The 15284-nt window shown below is 37.5% G+C and overlaps 2 protein-coding genes and 1 long non-coding RNA gene across 3 annotated transcripts in view; 1 reads left to right on the forward strand and 2 right to left on the reverse strand.

Annotated features, from left to right (window-relative positions):
• Positions 1-343: 343 nt before the first annotated feature.
• On the reverse strand, positions 344-3011 carry LOC121296900 (forkhead box protein I1-ema-like). Its single transcript, XM_041222807.1, has 2 exons — positions 2306-3011; positions 344-1822 (listed from the first exon to the last, which is right to left on the reverse strand). The coding sequence occupies exons 1-2, from the start codon at positions 2880-2882 to the stop codon at positions 1212-1214; spliced, it is 1188 nt and encodes a 395-aa protein (XP_041078741.1). The 5' UTR covers positions 2883-3011; the 3' UTR covers positions 344-1211.
• A 2967-nt stretch (positions 3012-5978) lies between these two features.
• Positions 5979-8316, forward strand: LOC121297187. Its single transcript, XR_005947139.1, has 3 exons — positions 5979-6066; positions 7919-8000; positions 8215-8316. It is a non-coding gene; the product is annotated as an uncharacterized LOC121297187 (long non-coding RNA).
• A 152-nt stretch (positions 8317-8468) lies between these two features.
• Positions 8469-15284, reverse strand: part of lcp2a (lymphocyte cytosolic protein 2a) — a 20579-nt gene continuing 13763 nt past the window's right edge. Inside the window, exons 12-21 of the mRNA XM_041222693.1 lie at positions 14924-14943; positions 14002-14106; positions 12042-12069; positions 11940-11952; positions 11688-11814; positions 11091-11131; positions 10722-10834; positions 10009-10083; positions 9597-9752; positions 8469-9290 (exon numbers count right to left, since the gene is read on the reverse strand). Coding sequence (XP_041078627.1) covers positions 9162-9290; positions 9597-9752; positions 10009-10083; positions 10722-10834; positions 11091-11131; positions 11688-11814; positions 11940-11952; positions 12042-12069; positions 14002-14106; positions 14924-14943 — 807 coding nt within the window. The 3' untranslated portion in view covers positions 8469-9161. The remainder of the gene's footprint in view (positions 9291-9596; positions 9753-10008; positions 10084-10721; positions 10835-11090; positions 11132-11687; positions 11815-11939; positions 11953-12041; positions 12070-14001; positions 14107-14923; positions 14944-15284) is intronic.

Here is a 15284-nt window from a genome sequence, read left to right on the forward strand (position 1 = left end):
AGAGCGTATTTAATCAGATTTACTTTCACAAAGAGGCTTTCATCTTTAATCATTTAATGTTATCTCCCTATCTGCCAGAGTTCCTGACTCCAGCTATTTAAGCAATTGCAGAATTGAAGCATTTAGGAACTGGTACATATCTACTATGTACGTTGCAGGCCTAAGGATTTACTAGCATGCTAATTCTTCCTCAATACATCCCAATATCATTTGGTATTTACATGAAGGAGAATTACCCTTCAAGCTAAATGACGTTTATCAGAGTGACTTCTTCAATGGCCTGTCTCATTCACAGGGTGTGTAAGTGAAAAAGAGTAAATTTAGAGAAAAAGATTTCAATGTTTTTTTTTTCTGTTTAAAAAATACTTTATTACAAATATTATACCCTTTGCCCACAACAGCTAATATTTACAGCGCATCAATAACATAGAAAATTATAAAAGTTGTGTCACAGTGTTATTTCAATCATAGAGTATCTTGTCCCTCAAATGCTCAACAACAGTTCTCAGCACTTTTAAAACAATGACTAAAATACATCAATCTGCAAGACCTAATACACACATATATATATATACAAGCTTTCTAAACATCTGAACCATTTTAAATATACATTTTAAAGAGTAAACATAGCTTTGTTTTTTTTTACAATATAATAACCTACTACAAAAAGACGCAAGCTTCATTCATAACTTCAGAACATTAAATTAATTCTTAGAAGGTCGAGCAGACAAACATTTTGACTTATGCCTTTGTCAATTTGACTAAACGTTTTGCCACAAATGCTGGAGGCACTTGTAAATTAATTCCATCTGAGACCTATGAATTTACTGTCATGCTTGAATAAATACATGATACAGTCTCTGTCTGGAGGGATTTAGACAGCTGAAAGTACAGTAATATACTGTATCAAAACCTTAACTGACAGTAACCTTGCAGAACAAATAATGCTACAGGATAGTTGGCAGAAATGTCTTTGGTCAACCTCCTTAATTTAAACTCATACAATTCTACAATATCCCCCCTAATTGGATTTTATATGGGCTAAGAAACTGTTACCAAACAAAACCCCAATATTCATCTATATATAATCTTTGGGTAAAATAAAAAATGCAATTACATATTTTTTCCTGCATTTGTTTTTTTTTTTAAATGTTGAAGGCAGGCAGACAGAGAGAAGTGCTAGTTTCTTTCATTTGTCTGTCTGCTTCCCTCTACACCTCTGTGCCTTCCCTAGGGTAGAGAAGCCCTCCGGAACTCAGACTGGGGTAGAAGTGGCTGTTAAACTGGTTGAGGACGGAGCTGCTATAGCCGAGTGAGGAGGGAGGTGCTGGGGACGTCCATTCTGTCCCACTGACTCCAGGGATGCTCGGGGTGTTGGGGGAGAAGGCCCCAAAGCCGCTCATGGTCTGTCCTGCTCTCTGAGAAATCTCGCTCCCGAATCCTAGTGCCGTGGGCCTGCTCAGAGTCGGGGAACCACTGTTCATATAGGACGTCATGCTGGACAGGAAGTTGTTGAGGCAGGGGGAGGAAACAGTAACGGAGGATGATGGGGAGGGCCCTCTGTCCTGGGCCCCAGCCTCTGAGCTGTCCAGTAAAGCCTCAGGTGCCTTGGGGCTCCCCTCTAGGGAGCTCCCCCCCTCCAGAGGGGCTCCTCTCAGGGGGCTACCCTCCTCCAGTGAGCTGCCTTCGGGCCTCTCAGAATTCAGCACCCCCCCGCCACTGCTGGAGTTTAAGTCTGACTTTCTTTTCCTCTTCCGACGGAAGTTCCCGTTGTCGAACATCTTCTCACAGTTGGGGTCCAGGGTCCAGTAGTTTCCCTTGCCTGCACAGAGTGGGACAGAGCAAACACCTGCTTATTTTCATTTCCACTAACAGAAGTTGTAATTTAGGAATATCAATATTAAATTAAATCCTTATATCATTATTTATAAAGTTGCAGAATCTCTGGTGATATCAGTAATAAGAAATATTTTATAATAATAATAATGGATAATAATATCTTTAGTACATCTAATTATATAATATATATATATATATTATATATATATATATATATATATATATATATATATATATATATATATATATATATATAACATATATAATTTCGACCGAATTATGGAACCTTCCAAGTTCTTATAAAAACACTAGTGAAAAGACAAGCTAGCCGAGGTCAGAACAACACCAGCTAGCAAAAATATTTGATTTTGTTCAGGTGTATATTTTAAATTAAAGTTACTAAACTGTGTTGAAAAGCTGTAAATGCACAAATCATACTAGCACTCAGTTGTCAGTCTACTCTTACCTGGATCATCCTCATCACGGGGCACCTTCTTGAAGCAGTCGTTGAGGGACAGATTGTGACGGATGGAGTTCTGCCAGCCCGCCTTGCTCTTGTTATAGAAGGGAAAGTTATCGGCCACGTACTGGTAGATCTGGCTGAGGGTGAGCCTCTTTTCGTGGGCGCTGTGGATCGCCATAGCGATGAGTGCAGAGTAGGAGTAGGGTGGCCTCACCAGCTTCATCAGGTCCTCCTGGGAGGGGAGGGAGAACCAGCTCAGGTCTGCAGCTCCTAGCCCTGGCCCGCCTGGCAGGAAGGGCCTCTGCATGCCGTAGTGCTGTGGAACGAATGGTGCAGCACCCGACCCGGGCAGGTAGGGAGTGCTGTTGATCCCTGAGCTGTTGAACCACAGGTAAGGGTTGGGGGTGGCCCCGCTGTAGTCCCCAAGGTCATAACTTGGTGGCCTCTGGGGACTGGGCAGGCTGCTCGGATGGTAGTAGTTGTCGCCATACAGACTCATTTCTGGGGGCTCCTGCCCAATGTTGGGGAACTGAGGGCTGCAGCGAGGGGGAGATTGTCCTTGTGGGTCGAATGAGCTCATTATAGTAGGTTTTCCACGCTCTCTCTCTCTCTCTCTCTCTCTCTCTCTCTCTCTCTCTCTCTCTCTCTCTCTCTCTCTCTCTCTTTCTCTCAAAAAGGTTAAAGTATCTACCTGTTTCCTAACAGTAGAGCTGCTGACAGGTGTATCATCTGCTGGCTCACCTGCAGCTTTTATACACCAGCTAGCCATGCCCCCTGGCTCTGATTGGTGGAGCTGCCTCACTGGGGTTTAGGGACCATTTCTCAAGTTTCACCATAATAGCCACATTTCAATGTCTTGGTACTTACAAGAAGTTGGGAGGAGTTATTTTCCATTGTTAAACGTTTTTTTTTTTTTTTTTCCCCACCAACTAAGATTTTCTTTAAAATAACTGTTCACACTTTTTTTTTTTAATGCATCCTTTTAATTAAAAACGTTCTCCTTGGCTGAATTTTCTGTTTCCAGAGGAGATATGAGAGTTCCTTATTTTACACTGTCACACTAAACACAAAACCAAATGAGCCTGAGAAGGAATTAAAAATAATTAGACTCGCTGTACTGCAAATTTATTTATATAATTAATTGATTAAAATTCTGTTTATCAAACTGACTGCTCAATTGTTTGTTTTTGTATTTATTTCACTAATCACATATTCAAATATACATTATTGCTGATTCTTCTTATTGTTATTTAAAACCAAAATAGAAATATTGTTATATTTTTGGTAGAAGAACAGTACAAAAATGGATTACAACCATACGAAAGTTTGATAAAACGTATACTACTCTGTAATATAATAACCCTCCAAGTATTAGCGTTTTTCCTAAACAACAGGATTTGTGTTTACACAAATGTGTTTACATTACAAAATTATCGCGTCTGTTTTGAGATTGTAAACTGTCCTTAGATTGTCTGTAAACTATTATTAAAACAATATTTTCTCTCTCTCTCTCTCTCTCTCTCTCTCTCTCTCTCTCTCTCTCTCTCTCTCTCTGAGAAGAGCTGTTGTGTGTGTACACACATTGACACTTAGCTTCTTGGAATGAACTAAGTGCATCCCCCCCCCATTACCCCCCCCCCCCCCAGCCCCCCCCCCCCCCCCCCCCCCCCCCCCCCCCCCCCCACCCCACACACACACACATATACATATATAACTTTTTTACTTTTTTAATATACAATTTAGTATTTAGTTGTCGCGGGCTATGTATGTATTTTGTAGTTTCGCACAATTTTTTTTTGTTTGACTAAATTAGAAATATTATGGTGTCAAATACTAAAGCTATTATTGTTATTTGCTGTAGGTATTTGTTAAATAAAGCGGCACAAATTTTAAACAACCTCCAGACCTCTACTACTCAATAAAGCCAAAATTGATTGGATTAAATTACAAAGCAATCGGGATGCAATATATTATTATGTATTGTCATATATTTATATGGTATGTACAAATATATCGTATTAAATATTTCGATATGGACGGAAATACACACCATAGGCATATTTCACATATTTCTCAAATCTATCATTTTAATTGGATACTGAATATATTTTTGTTTATGTTACCGAATGGTTCTGTTATTTTATAAATCATTTAAACGGTCATTTTAGTTAGTTATAGTAGACTACTTGCACAATTGGTCAGCGGTACATTTTGCATAAAACTATCTATTTTTAACTACTATAACTATCTCATTGTGCAACACTCGCACTTTTATTTTCCTTTTGCAGAAATGTTGCAAGTTAAGAATACAGTAAGTAAAAGCCCTCTAAATATGGGCATCTGTTTTTAAATATGTACAATACGCAGGCTGGTGTGCGTGGTTACCGTATTTTATATACCAACATGAAATTAAGCCATGTTTAAAAATATTGTAACTTATGTTTACTATTTTCTAGTTTTGCCATGCTTAATGTCTCGAACACTAAAAACACGCGGCAATAGCCTGGACACCCCCTTTACCCTAGTATTGACTCGTGTTGAAAATGTTATAGGGACAAGCACCTGTAATGTGCAAGGTAATAAACGCCGATAAATTGTACACACTTTTGACGATTACAGATTGTTTGGCAATACAATTGAGGAGAAACGGGTAAAACAGGTGTAATAACAGAGAGTGTGGTTTTGACATAGGTGAGCAAGCGCACTGTATCCTACTAAATTACTGGATATGATTTATGGTACTTAAGATACGTCAAAACCAGCACACTGTCACAAAATACAGAGGGCTTTTCGGGAGGACCTTGCAACGTTGAATTAAATGAGAAAGAACCAAAGAAAGGCATGGCTGGTTTTATTTAAAAAAAAAAAAAAAAGAAACAACAAAAAAAAAAACATGCGACACCCGTAGCCCACATCGTCTAATCAGTAATCAGTAATAACCTTTAAAACCAGTCAGGCCACGTTACACCCGCATAAATAGTCATAAATCAACATCAACTGGCGACTGAAAACATGGCATCAAGCACTTTCGTTGTCACTTGCTAGCGATTGTCATACCCCCGTTACCCCGCCTCTGAGTGACTCGGAAAAGCCAGACTGTCGTGAGCACTTCGTTTTACTTTAAGCAGTCTTGCGGTAGCGGTATGTTATTCGCTTGAAATGAGTAGTGTTACAGTGCCCCCCAGTGGTAACTGAATGTGTTTAAAAGTCGTTGTACTCAAATGCATTTTCGGTGCGCGTAATAATTAATGCCTTTTTATTTCAAAACGGCATCCTGCAATTTAGCAAAATCGCACACCCAGATCATATGGATTACTTAAACACCAAGGGTAACATTTGTTAATATTTCAGATATACAGAAGCAAAACACTACGGATATTTTCCTGCACGGTTTCATCAATGGAACCCGTATATTTTGTGTATAGGAATAAAAATATTACACACAATGGATTGACTCGGGACGGCAAGGCAGCAGGTGTTGTAATCAGTTCTGTATTTCCCCCCCCCGGATCCCTAGCACAATGAGATCTGCCCACAGGCACGCCTGATTCCCCTGCTTGTGTTTGAGGTGAATTGCGGGTAATGTGCACACGCAGCAGTTGTCAGCTGCATTTTGCAATATATTTTGCAGGGTATAAAAAATTCTGAGGAGATGCACAACTCGTTAGAACGGCTACGGTGCACACGCCAGGTTCGGTTGAGGAATTGTGACCGGGCAGCGCTGTTTGATAGATAGAAAGGCACTCGACAATATAGATGTCAAGGTACATAAAAAAATATAATACACATTTTATAATATTATGATACACTATCAGAGGAATCTGCGAGTTACCAAAATAAAGATGCCATGCTGACAGGACGGTAAAGCATCCCAGTTTCACGTGACTACCGAAATGTAGTTTTAGTGACAGGAAATTTTGCGACGTGTATTTTAATATATATTTTAACGAAGCTCACGCCACAGGTTTATATCAGCAACAACATTTTTTAAACAAATCTTAAACTTGAAAGTGGGCCTGAGATGAAATGTTTGTAACTTAAAATTTCCATTCTGCTGGCGCTGTCTTATCTCATATAATTTGAAATTACAATTTGTGGTTGATTAAAAAAAATAAATAATAATTATATAAGTGGCGTTCATTGTATTTGCCAAATGAAGGCTATTTCTATTTCTGCTATTTTTTTCTGTTACAGCGAGTGTTCTGCAGTAGGACAGGAAAATAAATCTTTTGATTGAATATAGAAGTTTTGATTTTTTGAAAGGCATTTTCTTGTGGAAACATTTGTCATTGGATTTTAATTTCTAGTTTCAGCAATTTATGGATGATAAATCTTTGTGTAGCATGTGAAGTCTTCACTACTTCAAGTATTTTTGGTTTGTACTGTAAAATGGGCTTCTTAACAGTAACCTATCCAGTTTGTTTTAGTGCAAGTGACCTGGATGGCCTATGACATGTAAAATATATCTCTACTTGGCAAATGCATTAGTGATATTAGTGGAACATACATTTTTGACATTTTCTAGATTTCTAGAAAATATAATTTCTTGAAAAAAAAATTGAAAATGTAATGGTTTTCAAGCATTGTAACATTTTGTGGTGTACATTTTTGTGCTTTGTTAAAAATAAACAGATTAAATATACATATCTCAGGTCTCCATACTTATTATCTATGTAATTTATTTTTAATTATGAGTTTTTCAGGTTTTTAAATGTATTACTTCACTCACTCAAAACAAATATCTTGCCACAGAGTTGCCACTATTCATTCTTTAAGCAATTACTGATAGGTTTGCTAGCGTTTTTTAGCATGACACTGTTTTGTATTTTTGTTTCTACCTGCTTGTTGCTTGTCTAGTGAAGTAAAATCAATTATTTGTTCTTATTACTAGTCCCAGGTTTCTCTACTTCTGTGAATAGGGAAGAAAGTTTAGTAAGAATTTGTTTACTGTAAAAAGTTTAAACAGATTTTTAATTTTTTTTTTTACCAAAGATCATTAATTTATTTTGATCTCTTTCATTATAATTTCTGTAAATTACTTGTTAAGAACATTGCTTAGTGACATTTATGAGCAATACTATTGTAGGTGCAATTATGATGGAAGTTCATTGTATTAACCCATTACTGCGTGGTTCTGGTTAAAATAACCCCCATACACTGGCCAGCTATGAGGCAGTAGGAAATGATAAGTTGCAAAGCTGTTGTTGACAAGTGGAAAAACGCTAAAGATGAAACCTGTCATCTCTCCCAAAAACAAGTTTGAGTTGGTTTGATATATGGTCAGGCTATACGTCTGTCCAAATGAGTCCTGCTGTACATGTATAATTAAAAAGTGTACAGTACTTGGTAAAAGTATAACACCAGACAATTAGGGACAGACATAAATGACCTACTTAACCCATAAGCGAATAATTACCTAATGCCTTCCAGAAATAAAAATGTTGGTCAGTGATTTAATAGATAATTATGATCCTCAGATCCCTGTTTTCTCTAAAACTATTATACCTAATAAAAGTACACATTCAAATAATAAATGCTAATATCAAACATGTACACTTCTTTGCTTTATGGTAGAACGATAATGACATTGTAGTGTAATGTGTTTATTTGTTTCAGATGGATAGAGTTGATCAGATTGACTTAGATAAGATCATTAAACATTTGGATAAGATGTCTGGCAGTTTGGAAAAGCTGGCAGGTGAGCTACTATGTTATTTATCAGTCTGAAAAAACAAAGAAACACTGGAGCCAATTCGATGCACAATGTTTTGTAGTTTGATTTGATATTGCTTTTGTAGACTGATTTTATGTTATTGGTTCTGTCATGAATAATTAGATCATTCCAGATTTTCAATGAATTGAAAGATATTGGTGTAATTGGTGTGTTTGGTGTTATTGTTCTTAAATTCCAGTGAAGACTCAGCTGTTGCAGTGCAATCTGATTGTGTGCTTTGGCCACCCAGACAAGACGGAGGCACTGAAAAGAAAGGAGGAGGGCTACATCCATCCCAGGATAGTATTAGAACAAGAAATAGATCCAACACAACTGTGAAGAGCTGTTGGTGTAGTGCATGTAAATTCAGATTATTAGTTATAACATGACTGTTTACAAGATGTAAAATTGAAAAAAAGTTTTTTAAAATTGATTTTAATAAAAAAAAAAAAAAAACTAAATATGCAGTATGAGAACAAAAACAAGGAAAACAGAACAATCCATAAATTCACAAGAAAAGCCATTGTAATATGTCACCCACAATTGAAGCCATTAGTGCAAGTACTTGATAGGTTCCATTTTTTAAACCAAGTACACAGGTTATAGTTACCATAAAGAATGCTTTGACAGCTTTAAGTTTCAGTTCATTTCCTATATAGTTAAACAACTGACAAAAATGTAATAATTACAGCCAAAGTCTACAACGTTGTATAAACATCTTTTTACATACACTTCCTTTAACACTTATTGGCATTATGATATGCTATTACAGTATTAGTATGTGCTAAAGAAACACATATCTTATTGATCAGTACGTTCTTTATCTGTTCGTTATCCCCTGCAGTGAGAATTATATATTGTGATGAGTGATACATCCCACTAGCCTGCTACGCAAGCCAACTCAATTGTATTTTGTTTTAAAATAAATGTCCATGTTTGTTATTTTTGTTAAAAAGTAAAACTTTATTGTGAACCATTTTTTAAATAATTACTTCCACCTTATGCTTCAAGGGTAGATATTTCATAAATATTGTGTACTGTGCACACTGGAATCGAAGGTATAGCTCTGGATAAAAATTGCACTACACTCACTGGAAATCAGTGAGAGATCTGTCTAGGATACTTTGCACTTGTGCTCGCTGCATGCTACTTGTATCCTGCTGGATAGGTCAGACGGCACTGACTTTTCTGCCCTGAACCGCGGTTCTTCCCATCAATCAGAAGCAAAGGGGTCTGCATGTGGTAGTCAATAATTTCACTCACTGAGTTGAAGTTCTGGAAAACAGAAAAAAATAATTAAAAATACATTTAAAAAAAAAAAATCTCATATATATGTATATATATATACATAAAATATATTATATATTAAATATTATATTAAAAACATATTTATATATATATATATATAATATATAGATATATAGATATCTATATATATAATATAGATATATATATATATATATGATAATATTATACACTACATTTGATATCTAGTCTGAACATTCCATTTGATGGTATGACAGGTATGTGCATAATGACAAGCCATAGCCATAATGCATGGAAAGTACCACACAGGCGTACATCTTTTCCTTTGAATCCAGTCCCTAGTAAATAGACGTTTTGCTCTTCTTGGTAGCGAATCTGAATGTTGAACACTTTATTTCTGTACAGCACCATGAGAACAAATGGCTGGACTGCTGACTGCTTGGAGCTGTCTCTAACCAGGAATGCACCGTCCTGAAACACAACACCAAACACTATACATTAAACTGACAATAATAATACAAATGATACATTTTAAACTCTTGACATGTTTAGATAAATACAAGTTCACTGTAATAACAATATAAGTTAATCCATCAAGATAGTCTTTCTCAGAAGAAATATTTATTTTTTATGGTGCCTTGTGTTACAGAATTAGTTTTGATAGCTGAACTAAACTTGGGGGTACAGTAATTATATTCTGAAAAGAAGTGGCCCCTCCCCCATTTACCTCATTCACATTCCTCAGACAGTCCTCTGCATCTGGACGAGTAATGCGGGCCACATACCAGTGTGGATCCAAGTCCTGTTCAAAGACAAGCACAGTCATTCAGAGGACATTATTCTCTACACATCATCCTTGGTACTGTATCTTGGTACTTACTGCTTCCTGCTGTTTACTGGTCTGCACTAGAGCAAAAAGAAGTATTCCGTCCCATGCAATACAAAATAATTATAAAACCGCAACAGTGAAACATCTGCTCTTCACTAATATACTGCACAACATCCTGGAAATACTTATCCTGGTGAGCACTAGTCAGTGCTACAGCAACACAGCAAGTTTGGTGAGCACATAATTCCATATCATTCTGTCAGTTCAATGTCAACCACTACATAAATTGTCAATGCTGGTTTATGTAATCAGTAGTACTAAGTAAAGACAACTTCATTTAAATCTGTTTATAGTATATCCCTGTGTTCAGTTCTTAGCATGTCCTTGTGTAATCTGTGCCATCCCCCAGTCAAATCTGACCAAAAGATATTTTAGAAATATTCATCAGATCAGTTATAGTCCTTGTTGTTGCCACAGCACTCTTCACTGATTTCGACAATTAACTCATTTTGACATGTTGATGAGGACAACCAATAAATCACAATGTGTTCAGTACAGTGAGTAAATTGCTATGCTCACAAATGTCAGTTTGTGTGTGTGGTGACCCCTACCTCGTCATGTGTAAGGGGAGGTGCCGGCGCCATGGCAGGTTGTGATTGAGGAGGGGGGAGTGGTGGCCTTGCATCACTAGGTCCTCTTGACTGAGACCGGTTAATGTTGATAGCTTTAAAAAAAAATAATATACATTTTTAAAGTTATTAGTCTGTACACTCGGCAGGCCAGGTTCATTACAGAGACAAATGTACAGGAGTAAAAGTCATACATTAATATTCCAGCTATTTTAAAGCTAAAAAAAGTTTCTTGGTTACATTTTCCAGGGTGCTTTTTTTACCTACAGTCAATCAGTAGGCAACCTGCATTTGTGTTTTACTGTGATTATGACCAAATTCCTCGTCTTTCACGCTCTAAGGAGAACATACCTGACTGAAGTCTGGATGGCAGAGACCCACCAGGAGGTAGTCTGTCAGAGTGAGAAGAAAGAAGCCGAAGCGAATCAATGGAAAAGTTATGTACTGTACAAGTTGGCTTTAGCAGGTGTTCATGAGGCAGTTAAAGCTTCTCCTCACAGCTCTGTGAGCACATATTAACCATGACCTGAACTACTATTGACAGAGACTGTCAGTTGTGTTACATTGTGTGATAGTTATGTGGGTAGATTGAAACTACCAAATATATATTCACTTGTGACTTTGAGACAGATTTTAACTCATAAACATAAGAATAAACCACTGCACCACCAAGCCATTAGTTAAACATGCATATGCTAGTTCATGATGTAAATAAAATGTACTGGGATTAAATAAAATAAATGAAGTGTAGAAATCACCAGTCACAGCTGTAGAGAAGTCTTCCTGACACAAGGTACATAAACTTGTTCCTATTGAGTGTTTTAACTTGATTGAGACAGTATTTGGCTTAATAAAATCATAGTGTGTTGATGTTAGATGCTAAAAAGAATCGATAGAAAGTATACTCTAGGATTATTCTGGTAATCATCAGTGGCTCTGTCGCTCTACCTGTCGGTGTGGTTGTTAGAGCCCATGGGCCCTGGTTTTGGGGGCAGGCCCTTCGATCGCAGAGGGAAAGTGTTGGAGTTGAATGGGGAACTGCCCGGCTGTGGGACAGGGGGCCGCATCAGGGCACCTGCAGGCAAGGGAGGAAGAATACACACAGAATTAAATTTGCAGCAACACTGACAACCTGGAACGCTCGCAATATATTAGTAGTTTTTAAAATTTGATATCACAAAAAAGTTAGAATGTACTTACTGTCATCCTGTGGCTGTGAACAAAACAGAAAAGTATATTATTTTTAATGCAAATTAATAAGTATAGGAAGAGAGGAATTTTGTTGACGATTTCTTTACTTACTTCATCTCTTCTGTCCTGAGCCCATGGTCTGCAAAAAAAAGATTGTTTTTTTTTAAATGTATGAGTTCGTTTCCTAACAGTAAGTAAGTTTTATTTATACAGTGCCTTTCATACGATAGTATCGCAAAGTGCTTTACAAGTCAATAAAAACAAAAAAAAAAAAATTACAATAAAATGAATTAAAACAATAAAAGAACATCAATATTAGTAGAGAAATAAAAAGAGAAGAACACTTTTAACACTGTGGATAAAATGCTTGTCTAAAAAAGTAGTCTTGATATAAAAATATGAAGTGACTCTGCATCTCTAACGTCAGATGGAAGTTTATTCCATAATCTGAGAGCATTGTAACTAAAAGCGCTTTCTCCTTTCCTTTTTGTCTTAATCTTTGGGAGGGACAGAAGACCAGAATCAGACGACCTTAAAGCATGTCTAGGTACAAATCCTTTTAGATAATCAGATGCCAAGCCATGTAGGGTTTTGCAAGTCAAAAGTTGGATCTTATAATCAACTCTATATCTTACTGGAAGCCAGTGTAGAGAAGCAAGCACATGAGTTATGTGGAGACTTTTCTTTTTTAACTAATCACCTGTGTCGCTGCATTTTGAACAAATTCTAACCATGAAAAGGCATGGCCTAGTAACCCAGCAAAAATAGCATTGCATTGCTCGAGTCTAGATGAGACAAAAGCATGAATTAGCTTCTCAGAATCTGGCAATGAAAGACAATACCTAACCTTAGGAATATTGCATAGATGATAAAAAGACACTTTGGTGACATTACGGATATAAGCCTCAAAACATAAATCAGAATCAAATATGAAACCCACATTTTAGAATTTAAATTACTCAACTCAATTGACAAATTACAGTAGAGCACAAGCTGATGGGTTTGTTACACAGACATCAGTTAAATATGTGTGTGTGTGTGTGTGTGTGTGTGTGTGTGTGTGTGTGTGTGTGTTTGTTTAAACGGAAGTAATATGTAAGAGATGCAATTTCATCCAATTAGACATTCTACAACTCTCATGGTATAGTAGTGTAACATGCAGCTGCAATACAGCCTAGATTTTGTTCCAAACTGGCCATAAGAGATGTACTTATGTACACTCATAGTGCTGCAGGAAGAGGGCAGCAGCCTTACAATATTCGCCTGTCTGTCATGGCAGTGACACAGAGAGGTGGGAGAGAGGGTGTGTGGCTCTCCCTCTCTCTGAGTGGCTGAGAGGCGGGTCTTGGGGGATTGCTGGCCCTATAAAGATTACACTCTGTGTTCCCTCGAGCTGCCCTCTTGAAGACGAAACGAGCCAGCTGGCGGAAGCTGAGCTGATTGCACCAAGCACAGCCGGCGATACAAAAAAAATAAATAAACGAACCTGAGAATCATTAATAGGTTAAAAAGAGAAAGAGTGGAGGATTCCTGGCAGTCCCCGAACGTGTGTAGGTGGAGAGAACACAATAGTGTAAGATGGAGACCTCGGCCATGCGGATAGCGACGGTTGGGAAGACGCCGCCAAGTGCAGCACTTTTGTTTTGTAGTTTTATTACTGTGTTTTATTTTCCCTTTTTCTTTAGCCTTTTGTTTTCATTATTATTTCTGCACTTGCACGTGCACTAGACCCTGTACCTGGATTGGTAAACCGTGGTCCTGTTTACTGTCAGCAGTATCCAGGCCACGGACAGCAGCACCCTCTGCAGGCTAAAATAAAGCATTGCACCCAGAAAATAAAACCGGACACCTGTGCGGTGCTTCTAAATACACCCTTCTGTCTCCCGTGTCAGTGAATACCCACACCCTTCCACATTGGTAAAATGTAGTTGTACTCTTGTCTGATTGGTATAGAATACAATGTAAAAGGCTGTCTGTACACCTGCATTCAATGTGCATTAGAAAGCTGAATGCAGTGGAAATACAGCCTGGACTGTGTTGTTTCTTGCACGGGCACTGTGCTGAACCCCACCTGGCAGCTGGTTGTCTTCGACCTATGGCTGAGTCATTCCGGTCAATGGGTATCGGAGGTTTGGCTATTCTGTGCAAGTCAGGTGGCTTCTCTGCTGAGGGTGGCCTTTAAGAGACAATCAGAATAAACACATTTCCAGGGAGAATAGCTGAGAAGGAGGGGGTAGAGTGCAGTCAGTGTGAGGCATCAGTGCAGTTTGCAAAACTATATATTTTTTCTACACTGAAAATCGGAAAAGAAAAAAATACCATGCAGGACTGCTATTTTTTCTTTTCACAGATGTTACGCATCAAAAAAAAAAAAAAAAACTCAAACATTCAGCGTGTGAGTGAGTGCTGATTGTGCGTGTGTGCAAGACAGAGTATGTCTGTACGTAATTAATACAGTGAGTTAGCTATCAATACAAGCTGTGAAAACTGTACTTCACGATTGTGTTCAGAACACGCCACTCAGCATCCTTTTTTTTATAATTTCATAAAGACAATTTGTAATGGGCCTGGAGGTAAGGCTGGTAGTTATTTGTGAAAATTAAAAAGAAACATTCTAGCCCCTTACAAAACACAGGCATTGGGTGAAACGTTTGTCTTCCTGACTTTCTTTAGTTTTTTATTCAGAATGTATGCTCATACTAGCCTGTTCATTACCTTAATAAAAATATCTGTCTGTTTTGAAGGCGACCCTTTTCTCACAGGTGTGTGAGTCAAGATTATATGTATACTTAAACTTTTTCTCAGTCAGGATCAGCTACAATTGCTTTAGTGTCAGCAAAGTGCTTTCAGTACATACAGTAACGCGAATGCCTAGGCTACTTAATTTACTGACCTGTAAAAACAACCATTGATAAAAATAAAAAATAAATAAGAAAATAGTAAAATCTACTTTACTGACATATTGTATGAGTATAATGTTAAGGAAATCATACCTTTTGGGTTGTACAAGAGGCTGTGGAATAAAGTATAAAAAAATTAGGTTAGAAGGTTAGAAACAATAAGAAAATGAATTAGTAAATATTACAGTACCTCCAATTCTGATACTATGGATTCTGGGTTCAACTTATTCTCCCTGTCTCAGGTGGATAGAAGCAGAGATTCATAACAGACTGCTTGGTCAGGTAGACCCAACTCTATACTGCTACATTAGCTGAAACATTTGCTATACTGGACACAGTGGATATTCCAGAAAAGAACAGGGAACCTGAAATGGTTATGGAAGATCAAAATGTAGGCTGGGGAACAAACATAAATATGTGAAAAAAGAAAATAAAACAAAATAACCAAACATAC

This window comes from Polyodon spathula, chromosome 22 (genome assembly GCF_017654505.1).
Source record: "Polyodon spathula isolate WHYD16114869_AA chromosome 22, ASM1765450v1, whole genome shotgun sequence".
Classification (NCBI taxonomy): Eukaryota; Metazoa; Chordata; class Actinopteri; order Acipenseriformes; family Polyodontidae; genus Polyodon; species Polyodon spathula.